The sequence below is a fragment of the Falco biarmicus genome, chromosome 1, assembly GCF_023638135.1.
Source record: "Falco biarmicus isolate bFalBia1 chromosome 1, bFalBia1.pri, whole genome shotgun sequence".
Taxonomy (NCBI): Eukaryota; Metazoa; Chordata; class Aves; order Falconiformes; family Falconidae; genus Falco; species Falco biarmicus.
Window position 1 is genome coordinate 9,638,819 of NC_079288.1, and position 22,762 is coordinate 9,661,580.

The following is a 22,762-nucleotide window of genomic DNA, read 5'->3' on the forward strand; positions in this document are numbered from 1 at the left end:
CACGGTGCGAGGGAAGCAGCACCCACAGTGCCTGCCCCCCTTCATCTGCTCCCAGTGCTGTGAAAGGGTGCCGATGCCTCCACAGTTTTTAATTCCCGCAATCCTTCCCTATTACCAGCTATCACATTTTTAATGTAAGCAAATTTACATAATGCTGAAAGCAAATTAATATGAAAATGGAAATATAGGATTTGACACTTCCTCCACAAAAAACAAGAGAAAAACCTTCCACGTTTCCCAACTAGACATAGTAGTAACAGCCCCAGGCTCAGAGCTGGTAGACACGAAAATGCAGTTTCACCCTCTGTGGTAGCAGTCGGGGCTGGTGAGTGAGGAACACGCTCTGGCTTCTTGGCACTTCTCACATCTTGGAAGAATGACAGGGAAACTCCCATGTGTGCGGTATTGCCAACATCAAAAGCAAAGCCTCTGTTGAAGCCTCCAGCCCTATGGGACATTTCACAAGTTCCGACTTTGCAATACAAGGCTTTCTAGATGGAGAATGAATCATAGTTTACAAATGCAAAATTAAAGAAGGGCAACTTTAAAATAAAATCTTACAGGCTGGCATGACAAAATTTTACAGCAAATAGTAACGTCTCACTTTTCTCCCCCTGCTATATTCTGGCATGATGGTGGAATGCAGTTAATAAATGTGTAAAAATAATGACTCTTCCAGACCTTGTAGCATTCATTTTAATAGGCGCTATTTAACTACACACAGAAATATAGATATCTACCTTTCCAACGCTGGTTACAAAGATTGGGAAGGCTGCCAAGAAAATGGCCTTTTTTTCCCCCAATAGATATCAAAAAAGAAACAATTTATATGTTGAAATTGCCTTTATTTTTTAATCCATAAATATTTGTTACTGACAAAAGTGGAAAAATCCTTAAGACTCTAAATTTTACTAAACTGATAATAGTTTTGTTTACAGTACATACAGAATGTGCTTTTACAGGTAAGTATAACAACAAGAATAATACAGAGAAAAACAGTCAAATACTGCTCATCTTGAAGCTTATTTAATGGTTAACCAAGAGTCTGTGCAAAGTTACAGATACAAATGTACTTCCTCTTCAGTACTACTGTATAATAAACATGGAATCCATAAACTGGGCTAAAGCACAAAAATATCCACTTAAACCCTCTTAGGAAATATTGTCCCCCAAACTAAAAATATTACAGTAAAAGTGTCTTTCTCAGAGCCAAGAAATTCTTGCTACAAAAACGTCTAACGTGTTTGCAGACAGAAGGTCGGGAGCCGTTAGGAAGCACACGGGCAGGGTGATGGACACACGTCTTCCTGCAGCGGAGGCGGTGGGGATGGAGCATCCCGGGCATCGTGCGGTCACGGCAGAGACACGGGACGCCGCTTTGCTCGCTACTGAGAGGAGAGATCTCTTTCAGATTTATGATGATGTGCTCCAACGGGATCGTCCAGCTGTCCCCTTGCCCCTGGGCTGCCAGCGGGTGAAGCATGGGTTGGTTTTCCCAGCTGGGCTTTGGGCTCAGTGCTGGCACCTCCGTGAGAGCCATGAACCACCCGAGGGGCTGGGAACGACACCTACCACCCACTTACAGACGTACAGCACAGAGGTGGCTGCTCTCTAACCAGCAGCCCCAATGCAGGCTTATTGCTAACAACACTTTTTATGAAAAGATTTAAGCCCCTTTCTCACTTATTTCCCCCACTGACTTCTCTCTCGTCTGAAATATACTTGACCGCGAAACCTGCATGTCAAATAGATTTCAGCAGAGTCCCTCCTTCCAGATCAGCACTGAATCTGAAACAAAACTGAGACAAGCTATTTCTCTATCACATGAACTGAAGATGGCAAATTGATCACAAATTAGAACACTCACTTCAAATACAACTAAAGTTACCCTCTTTCATGAAGTTGTGGTGGAAGAAGATGAAGACATCTTCCCAGCCACCAGGAACTACCCATCTCTTACAAAACCTTGATGCCAGGCTCTCGCAGATTCCTGGTGGGAATGCTTCTGATAGACACAAGAACAGAAACACGCATGCGGGAAGCCCAGGTTCATGGGAGCAGCTCTGCAGCCAGCCAGGCTGGCAGAACAGCAAACAGAAATGAAACCTAGGTCAGGAAAGGAGGGCTTACTCACTGGTAACTGTCCGTTTCTTCCCACCCACCCCCATCCCCCAGTAACAGATCATTATTTATAAAAGGAACATTAAAACATTGAAAAATATTTCGTTTTTCCTTAAAACACAATTCACCGGCATGAGAAGACTTTTATGACAAAATTTCCATTCCATGTGGTGCTCTCTGTGGTTCATTAAAAACAGGTTTCCACATTTCAAAGAGTGATTTAATATCGTTTGGAAGCTTAAATTGGTACTGGGTCAGTCGGAACTTAATGACTGCATTTTGCACTATGTATGTATATGTATGTGTTCGTGTGTATATACATATACATACATGTCTCTGTATCAATGAGAGAGTTTTATAAAATCCAGTGCAGCTCACTGTTATGTGTTTCTGCTTGGGGAATGCAAATAATTATCAGTTTGTAGGAAATAATATAAACTTTTCTCTTCCCCCTCCCCCAGTCCCTGCACATGCACTCTGGGAACTGGGTGCTCCACAGATGTGTGTTCCCACCTGTGGGTTGGAGATAGACAGATCAATTCTTCAGAGTATATTAGATTAATCAAGGCAGATTAAATTTTACTATACAGAGGAATTTGACTGCTTCCTGCTTTTCTCCTGAATGCAGAACGCTACGGTGACTCAGCCAAGAGGAGAAGAAAGCAGAAAGGTCAAAGAGCAGGTGACAGCGTCCCTTAGAGCTGCTGCCTGCTCGGGACCCTGGCCAGAAGGAGAGCAAGGGAAATCTGGGCAGCTGCATCCCCCCACCCCAGCACTCTCATTCTGGACAGACACCGGGTTGCAACACATCAGACGTGATGTGGCAGGACAATGGTGACAAACAATATTAATGAAAATGCTTTGCTGTTCTACAGTGTCTGTGGTGAGAGGGTCTCAAAGCACTTCATAGACGTTATGGGATGAACCCTCATAATGCCTCTGCGGAACAGGAAAGTGTTACCATCATCATCACATGTTGACCACGGGGAACCAAGTGCTGGGGACCAGGCTGTGGATCACGACACCTAGTCCTGGACCAAGTGTCCTTTCAGCGACAAACTCTCAGAATGAAGAATAAGGGAGAAAATGACGTAAGAACACCTCTGTGTGCTGAAATGGCTACCAGCCTGTTGCAGCACACAAAGCAAGCCATGGGAGCACATGGTGCCCAGGAGCAAAACGTGGTCACTCAGGGCACGGTGTTTCCAAAGAAATTTGCTGAAAATTTTCTGTGGTGGTGGCAGTCCTGAAGAGATTTGACCTAGAAAGGCGTTTGGATGGTTCTTGTTGGACACATCCACTTGAAACTGTTGAGTGGGTGTGAAAGACGAGGAAATGGGGCTAAGATTTCTTTGGAGGATTATTGCCCAGGTAGGACAAGTTAGCAGAGGGCCTGTGATACGTGTCAGTCAGAATAAGAGAAGGCTCTGAGGTCAAATGGCCTGGAGCACAGCACAGCATCTGCACAGGTTACTTGAGTGAAAAAATTCCATATTTGTATCTTGACCAGCAGCTTCTTAGTTCGCGAATGGAACATTTAGGTGAAGACTAGAGCTTGAGACATACAGCTATGGAAATGGAAAGAGAGCAGTGTTCACCTACCCGTGGCCTCACTTGGTCACCTCTGCTCCTCCAGCTCTGCCACCTCAACTCCTGGAGACTCTAGGGTGGACCCTCCTCTCCCACAGTGTTCACATCTCCCTGCTTGCAGAGGGGAAATCCTGGCTTTGCTTGGGCCAAGAGAGAATGGAAGAGCCTCAGAACCTCAGCAGGGACTGCCTCCCCATCAGCCATGTGCGTTCCTCTTCTCTTCACAAGAGTCACAAACTTCGGTCTGTGGGAAGGTCAGCAAGGGCAATATCTTCACAGGGCATGCCTTCTGTGAAGGAATATCCATTGACTGAGCTGAGGAGCTTGGAGGTAGTCAGGGGAGAGAAGTGTCCATCAAGGGAAGGGGTCAGGAGATGAGGTGTGAGCCTTTCGTCTCTTGTCCCTCCCGCGCCATGAACTGCCACCTTGATCCATAGACGATTCAGGTTGTTGCCTAGAATGGTTTTGCCCAAGGCTGCGTGGTAGTGATCATCTGAACCGTGGAGACTCTTATTTATTCCTTCCCAGCTCAGTTTCCATCAAACAAAGCCCTGGTGCTTCTCACAGATGGAGTCCTTTCCCAACACAGCCTCCATCAGGCAGGGCAGAAGCAAGCTCATGAACTAGGACCAGCAGCCCCAGGACAGTCTGGGAAGGGGAAAGGCTGCATGGCTATCCCACCGAGGTCTACCTCTAAATCCCACCAGGGGAAGATGGCATGCTCCTCCTGCCTACCCTGCACCAGCAAAACCCGGTGCTGCATTGTAAGCCTCCACACAAGTCTCAGGCTCACAACAACCTGCAATCGTATGCTACAGGACTGACGTGTTGACCTGGGAACATCATTAAGGCCAGGAGGTGGGAGGTATTTAAGGAGAGGGAGAAGGACAGAGATAATTTAAATGAAGTTTAGTGAAGAGATGGCTCTTCACTAGGAAAAGATTCAGCGTGGGAATGTAGGAGTGAAGAGAGCAGTACTGCATGGGAATGTGTTTACAGCCTGAAGTCGGTTGTCGTTTCACCCAGAGGAGATCACACATGCTGTTTGCTTGGCAGCATGGGGGTGTGCATGTGGTGGGGCTTGGAGTGCACACCACGGATGGTGTCCAGCACTGACAGTTACAGCACCAGGTCTGGCTGGCCTTCAGAAACCTCTGAGACCCTTTCCTGGCCACAGAAGTATGTCCCAGTCTGAGTTCTACAGAATTTGGTAGGAACACAAATACAAGGGGGGGAAAAATAAAACTGAAACAAAACCAAAGCCAACAAAAACCAAAGCCAAGCCCAATCTGGCTAGAAAGCCGAAGATAAAACCCTCACAAATTCTGGACCCACGAGTCTACCTTTTAAAGATTTTACAAATATACAGTATCTAATTAGCATTATATCAGATATACAACATGCCCATTTATTATAATTATGCTGATATATAATTTATATGCATGAAATGTAACTGTCTTCATGGTTAGGATTGGTACTCAGTGGAATTTGAATTTGGAAGGTTTTCTTGGGGGGCTATTACATGGAGAGAAAAATCATGGAAAATTACTGACCTGCTTTTTGGTAGAGAGAGACACCCTCAGCTTTGTGCTTCTGCTAAGGGCTACAAAAAGATTTGCTACGTATGGAGTTCTAGGTCGTAACTGAGGGGAGAAGATATGTTCAGAAACTGGGGAACTGGTCTGCGATTCTGTGAACTGGGCCAGTGGAGAATGCTGTCAGCAAAAAAAAAACTTCTGGGGAGCAAATCCAGGCTTGGTAAAATGTGGGGTAACCTCGCCTTGCAGGGGTCTCGGTGGAGCCAGGACCTCCCCCCGCACAGGTCAGCAGTGGAAGCTGAACGAATTCTGGTGCTTTAGGTTCAGCAGTGGCGAGAAGCTGGAGGAAGAGAAGCCCCAATCCTCCTTCCTATTTACACGTTGGAGACATCGATATACTAGAATGAGTGGAGAAAAGGGTCTAACAAGCATTTCAGCATATTTGTGCTTATTGAACACATCAACCCCACTACTTCCTACACTGAGAGAGCAGGCGATTTGTAGGCACTAGTATGTTTTTATATTATGAGTATATTTAATATAAACTAAAACCTTATTTCTCAGCCAGGCTATTCTTGTCCCTAGATCTGTCAGTCCCCTAGGAAGGTCTGCCCTTGAGTTCACTGCAAGGGTTACAAAGAACAGATGTATGGTGCTGGCTGATACTGAGCGGTCCAGAGGTGGTCCCCAGCAGCCAGAAGCTTACCTACTTGCTACAGAAAGGCCAAAGATGAAGGCTGGCATGAGGACCGAGAACGGGGCCCCTTCCCCCAAGGATGAGGTGCTGCATGTTGTCCTCCCTGTCATGGGCTGCATGAGACTGCTTCTACTTGTAGCAACTGAAAAGTCCTAAGTTCGTAAAAACAATGAGATGATGCAGGTGAGCCCTTGGAAGGAGCCATCTATTACTATGGCTTTCTTTGACAGAAACTGATGCACGTCAGGAAATTTCCTCTATTATCCCTCCCTATCATCTGTTTGCTTGCTCAGGTTCTTCTTATGTCACCGATGAAGGGGTGGCTTTAAAAACAAGGTGGATGGGACTGTCAGAGAAGTCTTTTCAGACACTGAGTTATTAGAGGTTATCTTGGCCTATAAGGCCACTGCAGTATGGGGTGCTGTGGCCACCCCAGTCCTTAATGAGTATCTACAATGCACGAGGTCATATCAAACAGTCACCTCTGTTTTGCTCGCTGTGCGGTAGTGGTGGTGGTGTCCTGGGATATAATGCAGTTGTTCTACCGTGTTGTGCCGTCGGGAGGCAAATGCTTGGCGCTTGGCAGAGGTTGGGTTCATACCTAAAGTATTGTACAAGTTATTTGAGGCACTAGGATGGGAGTGCATTTTTGTCATCCTGTAGCGATCCAAGACGGGTGTTGATACAAAGACGTCTGTGTGTGACAATGCCCGTGACATAGACTGCTCGGGGTACCCTGACCGCTCCGGGGAGAGCAGGGGGTCTTGGGAGTGGAGGCGCTCTGCGGACAAAAGCTGCTCGTCTGAGAGGATCCGTTCATAGGACATGCTAAACTCCTCGGGCATGATCCTCTCAGGAGACAGCACTCTGTCCTGGGACATGGCCCTGATGGGGCGGCGAGGTCTGTCCCTGTGGTTGGTCTGTTGAGACATCTTGATGACGTTGATAGGGAGCGTGCCCCGGGCTGCCAGGTCAGGCAGGTGTCTCCTCCTCATGTAGTATTCATCAGCCTCTTTGTCAGCTGTGGGAAAGGAAAGGGAACGGTTAGAAATGTCAGAGCGTTGTCCCACGGGGTGAGAAGGGGCTGTGTACAGACACAGCCTTGGAGCAGCCTCCTGGTGAGACCCAAGGGACCACCTGCCAGCGGTGGGACCTGGGCATGGACACCCACGTCAGGGTGCTGCCTGTTGGGGAGACGCCAGCCCTGTGTGGGTTGTGTCCCCGTGGGCTGATGGCAGACAGGGAGAGGTATAATCGCATGCAGGGGGGTGTAAGTGCCCGTGCAATGCATCACACCTTCTTGCACCATGACACAACAGGCCCCGTGTGCTGCCAAGTCCAGACGGTGGCATCGCATGATTAACACGAACGGTGAGTTATGGAGCAATTATCAAATCTGACCTTCACGATACACTTATAAAGAAAGCACAGGGAAGGTGAGCTGAGGCAGACAAGTTCCCCATGTGAGGAAACTCATTCCTCGTTTCTGGCCTCAGATGTGGATGTGCTATGAAATCATGAGTTACCTCATCACATTTTTTATTACTATTTTTGAATATTTGTAAATGTGATCACAAACCAGGTTTGGTAGGCATGGGATGCTCTTTCTGAGATACTGAATCATCTGCCTAAAGTTTCTTTTTCTTCAGACGCCTTGGTTGATATAATAGACTTTGTCCCATGGAATGTTTCTTGGTAAGTTTGCTGCTTCTGTGTCTTAATTGATCTCTTTGTTGCTCAGAAACTCAGCACAAACACGCATGCATGCGCTCCTCTTGGCTTTCAGAAAAATGCTTCAGGCTCAGAGAGGTTGTTGGCTACTGCAGCTGTATCCTGATACAACACTTTAATCCTACAGCAGCTGGAATCACCTGGTTCAACCAACATGTAATTTGAAGAAACAACTTCTCAATTATTTCAGATTTTTTTCAAAAAAACCCAGCAACAGAAACACAAAAGCTTTCTGGTAAACCCATTTGATATTCATGTGCCTTAAACTGGGGTACTGAGGTTACCTACCTGGAAGGAGCACGAGCAGTCCTTGGGCTTCAAGCCCAATGCAGTTTGTGAACTGTCTTGATGTGCCTGTGGCTGCAGAGGTGTAAAGTGTGGAACACCAGTCCCTCACCCTGGTTACCCAGAGCTCTCCTGGACTGGCGTGCTTGCTGCTGATGGGATTTGCTCTCCAGAGTATGTATTGTAGGAATGAGTCTTTTTTTTGCAATCAAAAACTTCTTGGAAGAGTATCTCATTACAGATGTCAGACAGCAGCTCCCCTGGCCTCAAACTCCTGTGTCTTTAAAATCACCTTCTAGGAAGCCTGAGAAGGACTGGGGAAATTCCGTATGGCTACAGCAATTCTAGACATTTTTGTTCTATAATGTGGCCATAGACAGACTTGCACACACTTAGTGTGCACAGGCTTGATAATGATGCTTGAAGCTGGGTGCAGAATAGTGGCTAAGCAATTAGTACTCTGGCACTTGGCCTCTGTTCTGGATGAGAGAAGTTGCACTGGATTTGCCCAAGTGACTCTAAATAGATGTAATTAAAGCAGAGAATGTCCCAAATGGAGATGTGCTTGGATGCTCACACCTGGCTGTGGTAATTGCCAGCTACAGCTAAACCAGCTTATGCAAGGTTTACGGTGGTCAGAGCCTGCTAGTGAGCCAGCAGAATCGGCTGATTAAAAGTGGTTGGAATTTTTTCCTTGCTAATTTAGATAAAAAATGCAGCATGGTATACACTTTAAAAAGTTTTGCCAATTAGGAGCATTTAAAAAGATCCTTTCCTTCCCTTTTCCAACCCTGTAAACAGTGTAGCAGTCTGCATGGCCGCTTGCTGGCAGTGGCTAAACCATCCAGGGAACTGATTTCATTTCAAAGGTGCTTCTAGGCTCGTACAGGCTGTCTCCTCCCGTGGTGCTGAGAGACACACATCGATGCTGGCACGGCTATCCTGAGAACATTGCAGGTGTAGACAAACTTCACATCTCCATCTCAAAGGAATCAAAGCCAAAACAGCGTTTTCCCGTGAACAACAAGCTGGTTTAAGCAGGCACCAGACAGACATTTAACAGGCTGTTGCCTCTGAAAGGTGGTGGCGGCTCGTCGGTGTCGCTGAGCCAGTCATGGAGAACGTAGCTTGAAGAGAGGCCGAGCGTGCTGTATCGCACGTGTGCCTTCATGCCAGGGGAGAAGCTCAGCACAGCTCTGTAAACAAAGCAATTCTGCACCCAGGGAAAGCAGTGCAACAAATACAGCTCCAGGCTTTTGAGACTGGAGGCACCAGGTGCTTCACCCACTGCGCGGTGGGGGAAACTGTGGACACCAGGTTGCATAGTTTGCTCGAATCAAAATGTCTCCAGGACTTGAAACCATCCGGTCTGATTCATCCCATCCGCATTGCACCACCCAGTTCACTGGGGTAGTGAGGCTCTGATACTGCTACCCCTCATCTTCTCATTGATGCTCGTGCGATAACTGACATTTGTAATTTTAGCCACAATAAAACTACAAATATGCTTCTCCCTGATGGATGTGCTTAAAAATTCAGAAATGCATCCTAAGTGGATTCACAAAGGCCAGGAATGATGAGCAGACAGAAGGAAATCACTGATGTATTGATTGACAGAAATTTCTCTTTTTTTAAATCAGTCTCATACTTCTGGGGCTTCACTTGTTTTTTTCAAACATTTGGAAGTGGGATTACTAGAAATCACATTTTCTGCACGATTTCTGGGCTTTTTAGTTGTGGGGGTTTTTTCTGCCCCTTCTTTCTTCCTTTGGCAGTTTCTAGAATATTGACCAGGACTGGTCTCACCAGACTTTGGGAGTGTTTGTCTGACCTGGCTTTGGGATAAACTGATTTGCCCTCAGATGGCTTTTCCACCCCACCCCCTCCCATTTGGAGGGAGACCCCCAAATGGGTGCTCCTACCCACACATCCCACCTCAACATGTCTAAGATGCCAGAGCAGAAAGGCAGAGCACAGCTTCCCTGGCACTGTCATTAGAGAAACAAGGTGCCTTTGTGGCACTCTGGGAAGAGAATGTGGAAAAGCCAAGGATACTTTTTCTTCCCTTGGTTATATGTTAACATGGTTAAAATATGTATACGTGTATGTGTGTAAAGCCATCATAGTAATTCCTTTGCTTTTCTTAAGGGTAATTTCTTTGCTTTTCTTTCTCTGCAGTTCCAGTGTATTTCTTCTTTGGGCTTGTCTCTTCTGTTTTAATTGGCTTTAACATTTTAAAGCTGCCTAGTCATTTGTGATGATTCTTTAGCCAATACCAAGTGGTTTAATATGCCTGAAAATATTAGCTTCCTGACTGACTGACCTTTCTAACTTAGCTGGAAACAGCGATTCCCTGGAGTGCTGGGCAGGACAGAATTAATACAGCTGCTGTTGCTCCGCCGTGCGTTCCCACACCCACCCACCCACCACAGCTTTTCCCACATGCCAGCCTGGCACGGGGCTTCCCATGGCGGTGGTACCCTGACCCTCGGACCCCTCAGAGACCCTCCTGCCCCTGCACAGGCAGCAGCCCTGGGTGGGTTTCCTGGTGGCTGTGCCGTGAAGTTAGAGCTGGGGAGGCAAACAGCCAGGGAAGGTGGAAGCTCACTGCTCTCATGGGACCGGCTTCTGGGCTGGCTTCTGTGCAGCCAGCAACCTGTTTCCTGCTGCTCCAGAAAGGTCTGGCTCATCTTCAAGCCCTTGCTCTGGAAGGAGAAGCAGCTGTGGAGCTGTTTTCTCAGTCAAATGCCTGCAGAGGTGAGTGCCTGCCCTGCAAACCCAGCGGTGAGGAGCTCCCCTCTCCAAGCTGGGCACCCCCCAGGGACTCGCAGGTGCTGGCAGCAGGTAGAGCTCATCTCATCCTTGTTGCACCCATCACTTAGCTGAGTATCCCAAAGTGAGACATACTTCATTAAGCTCTAGGCATCAAAAATTAGGCTTTCTATCCAGCAAAGAGCTAGGTAGCTTACCAGAGCAACCCTGGTGTCAGTGAGGAACTGGCACCTTCAGAGGGTCCATATGGAGACGCCCACCCTTCGCTGGCTATAGGGATGCCTGCACCTACAGACAGAACAGCTGCCTGACAGCTGGGTGGCTAAAGAAGGGTGAGGTGAGTCTGGCCATACCCTTGCTGAGCTCTGCCTCCGTATCTCTGGCAAGGAGGTACCAAATATTATTTCTTCCTGGCTATCCCTTGATTATTCAATTTAGATGTTTTGGGGCAGAAACTGTCTTTCACTATCGGTCCCTGCTAACGGCAGGAAAATAAAGTGACCTTTAGCTGTCTGCCAAGCCTGAAGAAACCCAGACAAATAGCTGGAACAGTTTAAAAAAGTATCTAATGACTTTTGTTTTACTAAGAAGTAAATATGTTTGTTAACGAGCTCTTCACAGCATTCATTTTTTTAATCACGGCAGGGAAACAAGTAATCTTAAGCATGAAAAATAAACCCCCAATAATCCATTTGCAAACCCCAGTGTTTAGGTATTACTTCTTCTGGATTGTGTGTTGCCTTTAGCTCCTTCATATGGAATAGGACAATGATGTTGCTGGCATTTGACAAGGGAAGGTCTAGGAGCTGGGTGCCTGTTTTCCTTTGGCTCTGGAGAAGACCATCTATAAGTGATTCTGTGATTCTAGAGGTGCTGAGTATATGCAAGCCCAGTGGGAGCGTGGAGTGCTTAGCACTTTTGGAGCTGAAACTGCTTATTTAGTTAGTCAGACACAGAGTGTGAGGCAGTTGGTTTGACATTTGTCAGGTGCTTTGCAAGAGTGTGCAGGAATTTCCTTCAGGGTTGATGCTGCTGGAAAGAAGTGGGTGAAGGAACCCCACTCCAGCCGATGGCCAAAGACTGACTTGAATGTTCTTAGATTCGTGTTGGCTGTCAGGTATCCTCTGCACGGGGACAGGGATGTTAACTGTCAGGGAAAGCTCAAGAGAGGGACACTGACTATGCCCAGCACATTCTTGAGAACGTTTAATCTTGGTACCTTAACAGAAGCTTATTTTTTTTTTTATTTTAGACACATACCTAGGAAATGCAGTGGCAGAGTTCAGTACATAATCCCTTCTGCTGTGATCTACTGAGGGACAGGCTGGACAGGCAGGGGACTGTCCTTTCTCCAGCTGCTGAGCAAAATTTTCTGCACCCAATGGGTCAGACTGCTAAGACATCACTTAGTAAGGTACTGCTCGGTGCACAGATAGCATCGCCTCTGTGTGAATGAATTTATACTCGGTGTGAGTCGGTTAAGCATTGCAGAAGTAGGTAAAGGACAGCATTCAAATCTGACATACATTTCCAGATGTTGGCTGTGGTGGAAGGGGTGGGAATTTCAGTTAGCCATTTGTGGGTTTTTTCCCTGTTTCAGCGAGATACATCAATATCTTTAACTTGGAGCTCAAGGAGATTTCACTGAGCATCTGCACACAGTAAGTAAAGCAATGAATGTACCACGGACTGGAAGAGGCTCTGACCATCCCCCGCCCAACAAAACAGCCATTGCTGGTATCCCTGGTGGGCACTTCTCTAACCTGTTCTCAGTGAAGCCAGAACAGAGGCCTCCCAAACCTGGCATAGGACATATGTGCCCCAGGTAACCCCAGGCACTGCAAATCAGTTTCAAATGGAACAGCAGGTTTTGGGGTGACCCAGAGGGTACATTTCTTGTTCTGAGAAATTTTCATTTCAATTGAGAAATGAAAATCAATCATCACCTCAAAATGGGGACATTTTAAAGCAGTAATATTACAATGCCATGATTTCAAAGGTTTTCCAATATCAGATAGTATCATTAGAGCTGCTCAAGAACATGAACAGTTCATCACTGGGACGCAGCAAGGGGAGAAAGCTTATGGCTGGGAGTGTGAGGTCCAAATATTACCAGGGAACAAAGCTCATGGCAGAAGCAGAGTTGTGTACATGGCACACTGAGGTGGGAAGAAGTCAGGCTCCTAGCACAAAATACCTCATCTCAGTTCTCCGACACAGTTAAGTACATGCTTACTTTTAAGCACAATAAATGTATTTGCCTTAATGTTATATATGTACATAAGTCCCACATTGAAATGCCAAAGAGTGGGCTGAGGTTTTTATGTGCTACATTTCCATTCCATTTTGTCTTCTGAAAAATCTACAGAGATGTCTTATTGATAGTCCAAGGGCTTCCCTGCCACTTAATTTTGTATGTCTCACTTAGCTGGCTAAATTGGGAATGCAGGTTTTATACAGACTAGGGAAGTAGGATCTGCTCCTCATCCTCACCTCCCTTCAATGAAGCTATTGCAAGTATAAACACCTACGTTATTTCTCTAAATTACGCAGTGTGAATACATGGCTGCATCCAGAAAATGCTCATGGAAGCATACATACTACAAACCTAGTGTCAGTCTGGAGAGAGCATTTGCCCACACAAATATCACTTATTTCATAATCCTACAAAGCTGGCGAGTTTGCCACCAGCAAAGGTGATGGGCTGAAGCATCACAGGAAAGCTGGCAGAACAATGCAACACAAAAATATCAAGAAAGGACAGATACTAACTAGTGTGAACAGGGTAGCGAGCAACATGCTGAAGGACCAGAGATGCACCATGGACCAGTGTACAGCACAGGTCAGGACCAGACCCAGACCCAGACCCCACAGAACGGCGGGTCACAGCACTGCTCAAGGCAGGCAGACGTGCTTCTACCAAAACAGATGCTCCCAACCATTTCAGCAGCTTTCTGTTCACCTGGGTTTGTCACCTGGTTCCAGCTACCACAGGAGATGGTGAAGGTATCTGCCCTGGGTGCTCTGAGGTGAGCTCAGCTGATCTGAGGCAGCCAGCTTGGCTCATGTGGACTCCAGCAGAAAGAAAAAGGATTCTCAGGTGACTCAGGAGCAGATACAAGGCAGAGCAGTGGGAGGCAGCACGGCAGGGAGGTCAGTAAGCAAATAGCCACATGTGCTCTCACAGTAATGAAGTGACTCTTTCTCTATAGTCTTCCTCAATGGGAAGCAACAGCCAAAAGAATCATTACTGGACACACCAACTTGGGCAGTAAAATGACAGAAAAATAAGACGGTTATTGCTTTAACATTGTGCCCACTGGGGCTTATGAGCAAATGAGATACAAGGGAAATGAAATGAGCTGACACCTACTTAGTCTCTTCAGAGAAGAATATTTACTTGGGTTTGTCTTGACAGCAGATTCATACGATGGTGGGAGGTGAGAGAGGTTCTGGAAGGACCGGGAGAAGGACAGGTCATAGGGTTCAGTAGCAGAAGTAAGGATGTTGTTCATTCGTGGCTTGTCTGAAAAAAAAACCCAACAAACAGAACAGAGAAAGGCATGTCTTACAGTGTGCACCAAGCTCAGCTGAGAGGCAAGCCCTCCCCTGAGCTCCAGCTGGGAGGAGAGCTGCGTCCGCGTCAGCCTCAGCGACAGGCTGAGGACATAATTCAAACTGGCACCAGCAGATCAGTGAGAAATGGATCCTGTGGCATTGTTTCCTTGTCCACAGCGATGATGGAGAAAAGCAAACTGCTGCCTCGAAAGTGCCTGGACCAGCCAGCTCTCCTCACAGCGGGACGGTGGGGCTGGTGGGCTGTTAGTGCCCTCACTTACCAGGGGGGCTGTGCCACAGCTCTGGGACCACCCCACGGCAGCCTGCATGACTTGGGCAGCATCACCTCCCCTTACCCCAGCAAGATGTGCTTTCCCCACCCCCATAACATACGGGGTTTTTTTAACCAGGGCTGATAATCACATTGCTCTCGCATCATGCCAGATTTCTGTTTAATGCTCTCAACCTGGAGGCTCCTGGCAAAGCCAGCCCATGGCCTCAGGGGTTTTGGTGGGCTCTAGAGATGTTTGTCCTTCCCCTGCACACAGAAAAGTGTGAAGGGGAGCTGTGGGGGCATATCTGGGGACGGTCAGAAGACAAGGCAAGGTTTGGAGAGGTTCATGAGTCAGGAAAGGAGGTGCCATCCCTGAGGGGCAGAGGATGCCCTTCTACTTATTTTCCTTTTGTTGGTCACTGGGGGAGTCCCCAGCCAGTGTCAGAACACCCACTGACAGGTTGGCAATGCTGGGGGTGCTGTCAGTGAAGATTAACGTTGAGCCTGGATGTTAAAATTCAGGTCCAGATGATCTGCAGAGCTTTGAAATCTTGGTCCTTTGCTCCAAGCTGGATGGAAAACAGACTTTCATCAGCTCAGCCAAGGGACAGGGACTGGTTGAATTGCATTTATAACTCCCAGATGTTCAGATATTAAAAAAGGCAGATACAGGAGTATTAAAAGGAGCAGAAGCATCAGTTATTAGAAGCAAAGCTAGAACAGACTACAGTGAGCTCTGTGAGAGCTTGCAGCAGTGATGGGATTGCATTAGCTGAGTCAAAAGGCCAAGGAGGTGCCCACTTCAAGTATGGTCTGAAAACGAAATCATTCGTACCCTCAGCACATGTTGCATTGCTTTTCATGAGCTTCCTCACAACAAAACTCCCTACAGAACAAATCCCAACAGTGCACTCTTTCCCACCTAAGTCCAGGGTATGACCATGAGTGGAGGAGCACTTTCCCCTCTCCTTGAGCACCAGTCTGGCACCAGCATGGGATACCCCAACCTGTGCAACCCCCCACTGCTGCCAGTGCAGCAAAGTCAGGGGGAAGGAAACTGCTCTGTCAGGAACAGGGGCTTTGCATGTTCCAGCAAGCACCTGTGTGCTGTCCTCGGGGCTCAATAGCTGACAGCCAATGTCAGCCGCCCCACAACAGCCCAGCTCTCTGCCAAAGCATCATTTTGTTCCCAGTTCTGAGAAATTATAAGGCACTTTCTTGCAGAATTTAGCAATGGTGAAAATTTCCTCTTAACAATGCAATAACCATCTTGGCTAATAAACTCTTCTTTCCTATTGCTTATGTATGTCTCTGCACCCCTGGAATAAGGTTATTGTCTGGCAAAAAAAACCATAGCCCCAAGTGAGCATATAGCTAATGTGTCATCTCTCTGAGAACATTATTTTCTTGCTGATGACTTCAATCCATGTCTAATAGACTGACTGCAGGATTAGGAAGTGCATCACATTCATCAGAGTGCTGGAAACAATTGATTAGATATTATCCAGTAAACAGAGACTATATCAGCATTGAAACTATGTCCCCACTCCTATTTGTGCTTGTGTGGCAAGGACCCTGGGGTAACATCTCTTTGCAAATTTCTCAGCCAGAACCTGTATCTAATCTCCATTTTGCGTGAAGGTTTGGACATGCTGAAATAAGCCCAGTCATATGTATGGAACTTGTGTTCAGTGCCAAAGCAGGAGCATTAATTGACTGCTTGCATGAGGTGTGTGAAATTAAGTGCCACGCATTTATCTGATGGGCTTGTGCAGAATCAGTACATCTTCTTACTGCTTTTTCCATCCAGTCAGTCAGGAGCAGACAGTAATGATTTTGGCAAATGACAAGTCACCTTGAAATCCACTACCCATCATTCAGCCAAATAAGGGATAAACTGAAATGACCAAAGATAATTTCAGGTGGTTTTTTGCATAATGCAGTTTGAGGGCAAGATCAGAGAACTGAGACTCTAGTAAGGAGAAATATCTTGTGCAATTTATATTCTATGACCAGTTCAGCAGAAGTTTCTCAGTAGTTCTTCACTCCTGCAATATATTTGGGTCATGTTTTTCTCTGGTCTCTCTTATTCTTTATTTTTTTTCTTCCTTTTTTTTTTTTTTTTAAATTTGTTTTGTTTTGGTTTTGTGGTGTTTGTTGGCTCCTATGGGAAATGAAGGACATAATTAACAGGATGCAAATAATAAGTCTCCCCATTCCCTGCAATACAGCTAAGGTTAGAATTCTGGTTCCCCAGAATTCCCACTCATTCCAGTCCAGCTCTACATTCTGAGCAATGGGAGATGACCACTGGTGGGTAATCTCCCATAGTTACTGGGTTTACCTTTGAAAGTCAGTATTCGTCCACATTTTGCTCACTATCATCCTGCAGCCACACACCATTTTATGCTTCTCTGATACATCATGCATTCTGGGCACAATTTGCCAAGTTATTTGCAGAGGACCATGGGGGAAAGGAAGCTCACCCAGTACATGGCACATGCAACAGAGGTGGGAACATCATCCAGCAGTGTTGTTTCTCTTGGTTTCTGAATTGTCTTTGCTACAGCTTCAAAGCAACCATACCTTTTACAGCTAATGCAACACCTTAAATTCTGTCAGTGTGTCTCCAACTCAGCAGGAGAGGGCTCAACTCTGCAGCATTTCCTCATCTTCTGAGCATCAGCGGTTTCACAGTGCTCTGACCAGAGTGCCGTGTTGCTCCTGCCACTGGCAGGGCTGGTAGCATGGCACAGCACTGCCAAAAACTCACTAGGCTGCACAAAGGTGGCACGATAAGCTCAGGAAGGGAGCAGGCACCTCTGTGGAGAAACACTCTTCCTTTGCAGCTCTAATCTCTCTCCTTGGATGCCTACCAAACAAGATCCGTGCATTTCTTTTGCTTCATAAGCCAGAATTGTTGGACCAGTCCAAGCCCTGTTGTATTTCCATGAGAACCAGGGGACCCCTGAGCCAGGCTCAGGAAGGCTCCCCTGCTCCATTCAGAGCAGCCTCTTGCACAAACCCTTGGGAAGGGGCCACCCTGGAGCAGAGCTCTGCGCTGAGGAACCGGGAGCACTGCCTGCACCAACACGCTGCCAGAGGAACACGCATCCTGCCAAGTCCTGTGCCCTGAAAAGGAGATATGGCCTGCAGGTGGCATGTCACCTGCATGGGTGCTGGGGGGCTGCAGTTCCCCTGTGCACTGAGGACTGCCATTACAGCTGGCCTCTGAGCGCGAACACAGGTTTGCTCCGTCGCTTTATGCACCCACTCCACTGTTTTGTAATCTATAAGGGAACAAAAGTCCCTCTAAGTCACGAGCGAGCCTCGTTTCGCTGGCTGTGCTTTGCAAACTTTCTGCAAGCACAGGGCTCAGAGGCAGTTTCAGGATTTCTAAAGCTAGAGACCTGTGGAGATTAGACCTCCAGTCTTCTCGAAGTGTCTTGCTCTGCCCCTGTTCTTGGAAGAGAGTTTCTGTTTCAAAGGGTGTTTACACGAGGCGCAGAACCTTTCACATACAAGGACAGGAGCAGATGATACCCAAGACAAAAAAAAAGTGAATTTATGGCAAAGTTTTAAACAAAGCTCAAGTGGCAAAAGGGATGTGCTCCATATTTGCATATGAGTCTGCACATATGTTGTGTGAATTCTGCAAGACATTTCAACAGATGCCTTTTAAAACATTCACCCAGAGAAAGCAAACAATGTCACCTAGGAGAAGCTGATACAACCAAGCCTTCTGCTGCTCAGCTTCAGCTCAGCATAGCTTCAGTCCTCTGTCAAAGCACACACTGCTCCACCAGCACTGCCTTCTGCTCAGCCATTTGAAGGCTCAGACACAAAGTCTTCTCCAGTTCCGATACAAGCTCTTACACAGGACCACACTCCTCAGAAAAACCTGGTAGTAGCTGATGACATTTGGCAGCTGCCTGTACCAAGACTTTGCACCTCTTGAGCCATCCTGGAAGTGACATACTGTTACAGCAGGCAAAGAACTGATGTTCACAGGCTCAAATTAAGATTTATTACATATACCTTCAATGTTTGTGGGGAGAACTATCTGTGTTTTCACACTTTTTTGATGTTACAAACACTGTTATTAATAGTCTTTTGCATCTCTCATGAAGAATCTCAAAGAAGTTTATACGTTTTCAGGTCAGATCCTCCATGGTGTAAATCAGCAGCTCTCCAGTGAATAGCTGCCCTCATTTATATGAGCTGCAGAGGTGGGATTTTAAATTCAGTCAGTGATAAAAAAATGCTGCATAGCAGGATTATGAAGATTAGGTCTTCCAGGGCTCTTGGCTGAGAACTGGCCAGCAATCAGAAGGGGTAAGATGTGAAGAGGATGAGGTACACCAGCACATTGCAAGCTGATGCCCTTAAATGCTACAATATATACACACAACATAATAATGTACCTGAATCATATCACCTTGGGGCTATTAACATGAAGATGCTTCTGAGTACACAAAGTACTTAACTGAATGTAGCATAGCTACACGCTACAGCACAGGCTGGAAGGAATAATGTTGCCAATTAAAATCAAAGGAAAAACTACAGAAAGTAGAATTGCACTTAGCAATCACAGCAAAAGACATGTTCACTTCTTGAGTTTGCTGCCTTTTCGTGGGGATGCAGAAAACAACAGGCAGCTCTGGCACCAGAGCAGCCAGCATGTACAACTGTGCAGAACTGGGACTAGGACTAATTCTTGCTCAATTTGAGACCGCGCAATTGAAAACCATCAGCTGTCAATTCATCCCACCACTGCAAGTGCCTCATGCTCAGAGCTTGCCATTGCATGGAGGGGAAGCTGGTTCAAAAAGGAAGATGCATCTGCATGTTTGGTCCTGGCAGCAGACAAAAAAAGGTAAAGGTAAAGCCAAAAAGCTGCTGAGATAAACAAACCATCCATCCTGAACAGGCCACGTGGGATGGTCTCCTAAGAGCCCTTTGGGGCTAGGGTGAGGCACAAGCTTCCAGCAGGCTGAGGGCAGTGCATGGACCCCCCCAGCCTGCTGGGGGAACACAGGGAGCTCCGCACCCATGGCACTTCCAGTAATGTAAATGGCAAACCCCACTTTGTCTGAGCCGTTTTACATGTTCTGATGTTCATGATGCTGTGATTTTGCCTCCAGAACTTTTGGTCTTTCTCACCCGTCTCACATTCAGTAGGAATAAAGATGCTGCTTCTCCTTGCTTACGGTTTGAGATCTTCTACTTCTGTAAGAGGAACCTGAGGCCAGTGTCAGAGTTATTTGGCTCGTGTTGGCCCCCTGCTCAACAACTGTATTGCCACAGAGAGAAGCTCCTCAGGCTCCCTTCACAGATGAGGGTGGAGGCACAGTTACACAGCTGAGTTTTACCCCATGAGGTTCAGCATTTTATTTATGGTATGGTAGTCACCTGCTGGCTGGAACATGGGCCATGTCACGGGTGGCAGAACAGTATCTGTCTGCAAGTGAAGGCCCTCATGCTCAGCAGATGGGCTGCACCTCATGCTGAGAGGCTGTTTTAGCCCTGCCGTACTGAGACCATGGAAAGAGAGATTCCTTGGTCCAAACTCACAATGTATTTGGTCTAAGAAGCAAAGAGCAGCTTCCTCAGTGCTGAGCACTTTCAGGAAAGCTGCCACTCAAGTCCTTTATCTGTTCTCAGCCACAGGGCTGTTGCCTGCCCTCTGCATCACCGAATAAAGGCAGGTCAGCACACATGTCATCAGAGGGTGGTCACGTCACTGTAGCTTAAGCGTGGCCCCCCCAAAGCAGCACCTCCCTGCATGCTGGCTCTGCACTGTAGGGCACCCTTAGCAAAGTCTCAGGTCAAGACAGGTAAGTGGCGACCCCGAGTCACTAACGACTTTTCTCCAATCTGCTTCGTAATTGTGTAACTGGAGCTGTATTGCAGCACAATAATCTGCGCACTTCGCTTTGCAAAGTGGGTGGGCAAAGCAGCTGAATCGCTAGCTGGTATCCCCATCCCAATCCCAAACTGCACAGTCAGAACGCTGGCATGAGGCTGCCCAGTCCTGTCGGGTTTACCTGGTTCATCTCTCTTCCCCCGTTCATTAAAGCCCTGCTGCTTTGCAGGAAGAGCAGTGTATATAATGTATCTATTTGTTCTGTAGGTTATATTCTAGAGATCTGATTATCTTCTAATTTCCTCACATATATTTCTACTGGGGATAAATCTAATTTAAACAGTCCTTAATTGTTATGATTTTGTAAACAGTGTCTTAAACACAATAGACACAAAACTCTCAACAAATTGCTGGAGGAGATGTGACAGTACAGGGAGTCATTTTCATATCTTCTGGGATTGTCCCAAATTGAAGCTTCTGGTCTGATGTTAGAAAATTGATGCAAGAATTATTTCAGCAATATATCCCCCAAAGCCCTATTACTGTGTAGGAAGGAAGATGCCCTGGATTTTTGAAGTGAAGAAAAGAGAAAGAAGGAAGAAAAGAAGGAAATACAAGAAAGAAAAGAGAGCAAAGAAGGAAGGAAGAATGAAAAGAAAGAGAAAGGATGGATGAATAAAAAGAAGAGAAAAAGCAACAAAAGAAAGAAGGAAGGAATATAAGAGAGACACACATGCATACATATGTATCTAGGAATTTGTTTAAAGTTCATATGGGTACAGCTACGAAATGAAATTTGCCTCCATCAGAGCAAGCACAGACATCACCTATGGAAAAACACTTGGCCAAATTAAAAACTTGATGTGAAGCCATTTGTTGCTTATGGTGGTTTGCCACATTTTGTGAGATGACTATCAAATGCAATGAACTGACATAAAAGTTATGATATGAACCTCCTGCTAACCAACTATATTATTTAGCAATGTTCTTGTTATTTATATAGATTAAAAAATGTTTATACAAAACTCTTTTGGTTAGCATAATTAAATACACATTAAATATAATGAGATTAAACTTCAGTAGCCATAAAAATAATAAACTTTACAGAAACTGAGCCCAGGCAGTCAACATATATCCCTGTAGCTAATGCTACACTGCCTCAGTTCTGTTTTGTGCCCCTAGTTTCTTTTTTCCCCCCATTTTAATGCTTTTATAAGACAAAAATTTTATGTGTTTATTTTGTATAAAGACTGAATAGCTACACAAGATAAATTAATGTGTCTAAAGATTTGCTTGCATTTCATATTTAAAACTTGTTTGTGCTTAGAAAGTAGCAACCGAGCGCTTACATTCACCTTTTAAATACAGACCCACATTTCCAAAAAATGCTGTAGAGTTCTTCATTTGCAGCTAAAATCTGCAGCTGATGTAGGACTAAAGTCTAGAGCTAGGGAAACCCACACCAATCTTCTGATTTCAGTGGAAACGAGGTCTGAAGTCTGTCACTGAAAGCAGAATTTAGGCTGAGGTCTCTAAGGGACTGTAGATAGCTCCGTAATGGGACGTTTCGTGTATCAACACCAGAAGAAAATCGACCGACTTTAAGATGTGGGATACTCAAAGTCTTGCTGGCTAATTCAGAGCCTTCAACAACATCAGAAATAAAATCCTGGTATTGCAGAACACAGGCTGACAGCCTCACTGCCTGTGGTCATTCCCCTTGATCTCCATTGGAATTGCCTTCCCCAGCACATCGCATTTTCCCAGAACAGGACAGACATACATTTCGCCCCTCTGCAAATCCTCTGCACCAGCCAGGCAGGGAGGAAAGGGAGACTTTCTTCTCTCTTTCTATTAACTGCGCTGTGAACAGCACTATGCTAATTAAATCATAGCAGCCTGACAGAACAGATTATGTATAATCCCACCATTAATTAATAGTTATTCCTTTCTGCAACAGAAGAGTTCAGTGTAATCACACCGGTGATCTCACAGCCACACAAGCACTGCGATGGGCACAAACGCCTTTGCATCCAGAGGCTGCGCACCAAGAGTGACAACCCCCCAGGGCAGGTTAAAGCAGAGGGTCTGGGGGGCTTTAACCCTGGGAACCTGATGTTGGAGCTGAACCGCTCGGAGAGCTAAGGGCAAATCTGCTTGCTTTTTTTATTTCCCGATTCCTTGTGAGCAATAGGTTGTCCTTATCCCCTTTCATTTGTTTCTTTGCAGGTAAAAAACTGCCCCAGCAACACGAGGGTGGGCCAGCATGCGGTGCCGATGGACATCGTGTGTGCTGCTGGAGGGGCCACGGCAGTGGCATCCGCAGGGAG

General features: G+C 46.3%; 1 protein-coding gene across 2 annotated transcripts in view; it reads right to left on the reverse strand.

Moving 5' to 3' along the window:
- Positions 1 to 727: 727 nt before the first annotated feature.
- SHISA6 (shisa family member 6) overlaps positions 728 to 22,762 on the reverse strand; it is a 246,103-nt gene continuing 224,068 nt past the window's right edge. Inside the window, exons 6-8 of one of the 2 annotated variants that reach the window (XR_008819829.1) lie at positions 14,108 to 14,260; positions 3,724 to 6,967; positions 728 to 1,388 (exon numbers count right to left, since the gene is read on the reverse strand). Coding sequence is in view for 1 of the 2 variants with exons in the window: in XM_056326475.1 (XP_056182450.1) it covers positions 6,417 to 6,967; positions 14,108 to 14,260 (704 nt within the window). In the remaining variant the exon portion in view is untranslated. Of the gene's footprint in view, positions 6,968 to 14,107; positions 14,261 to 22,762 lie in introns of both variants that reach the window. The other variant, XM_056326475.1, reaches the window with a different exon arrangement.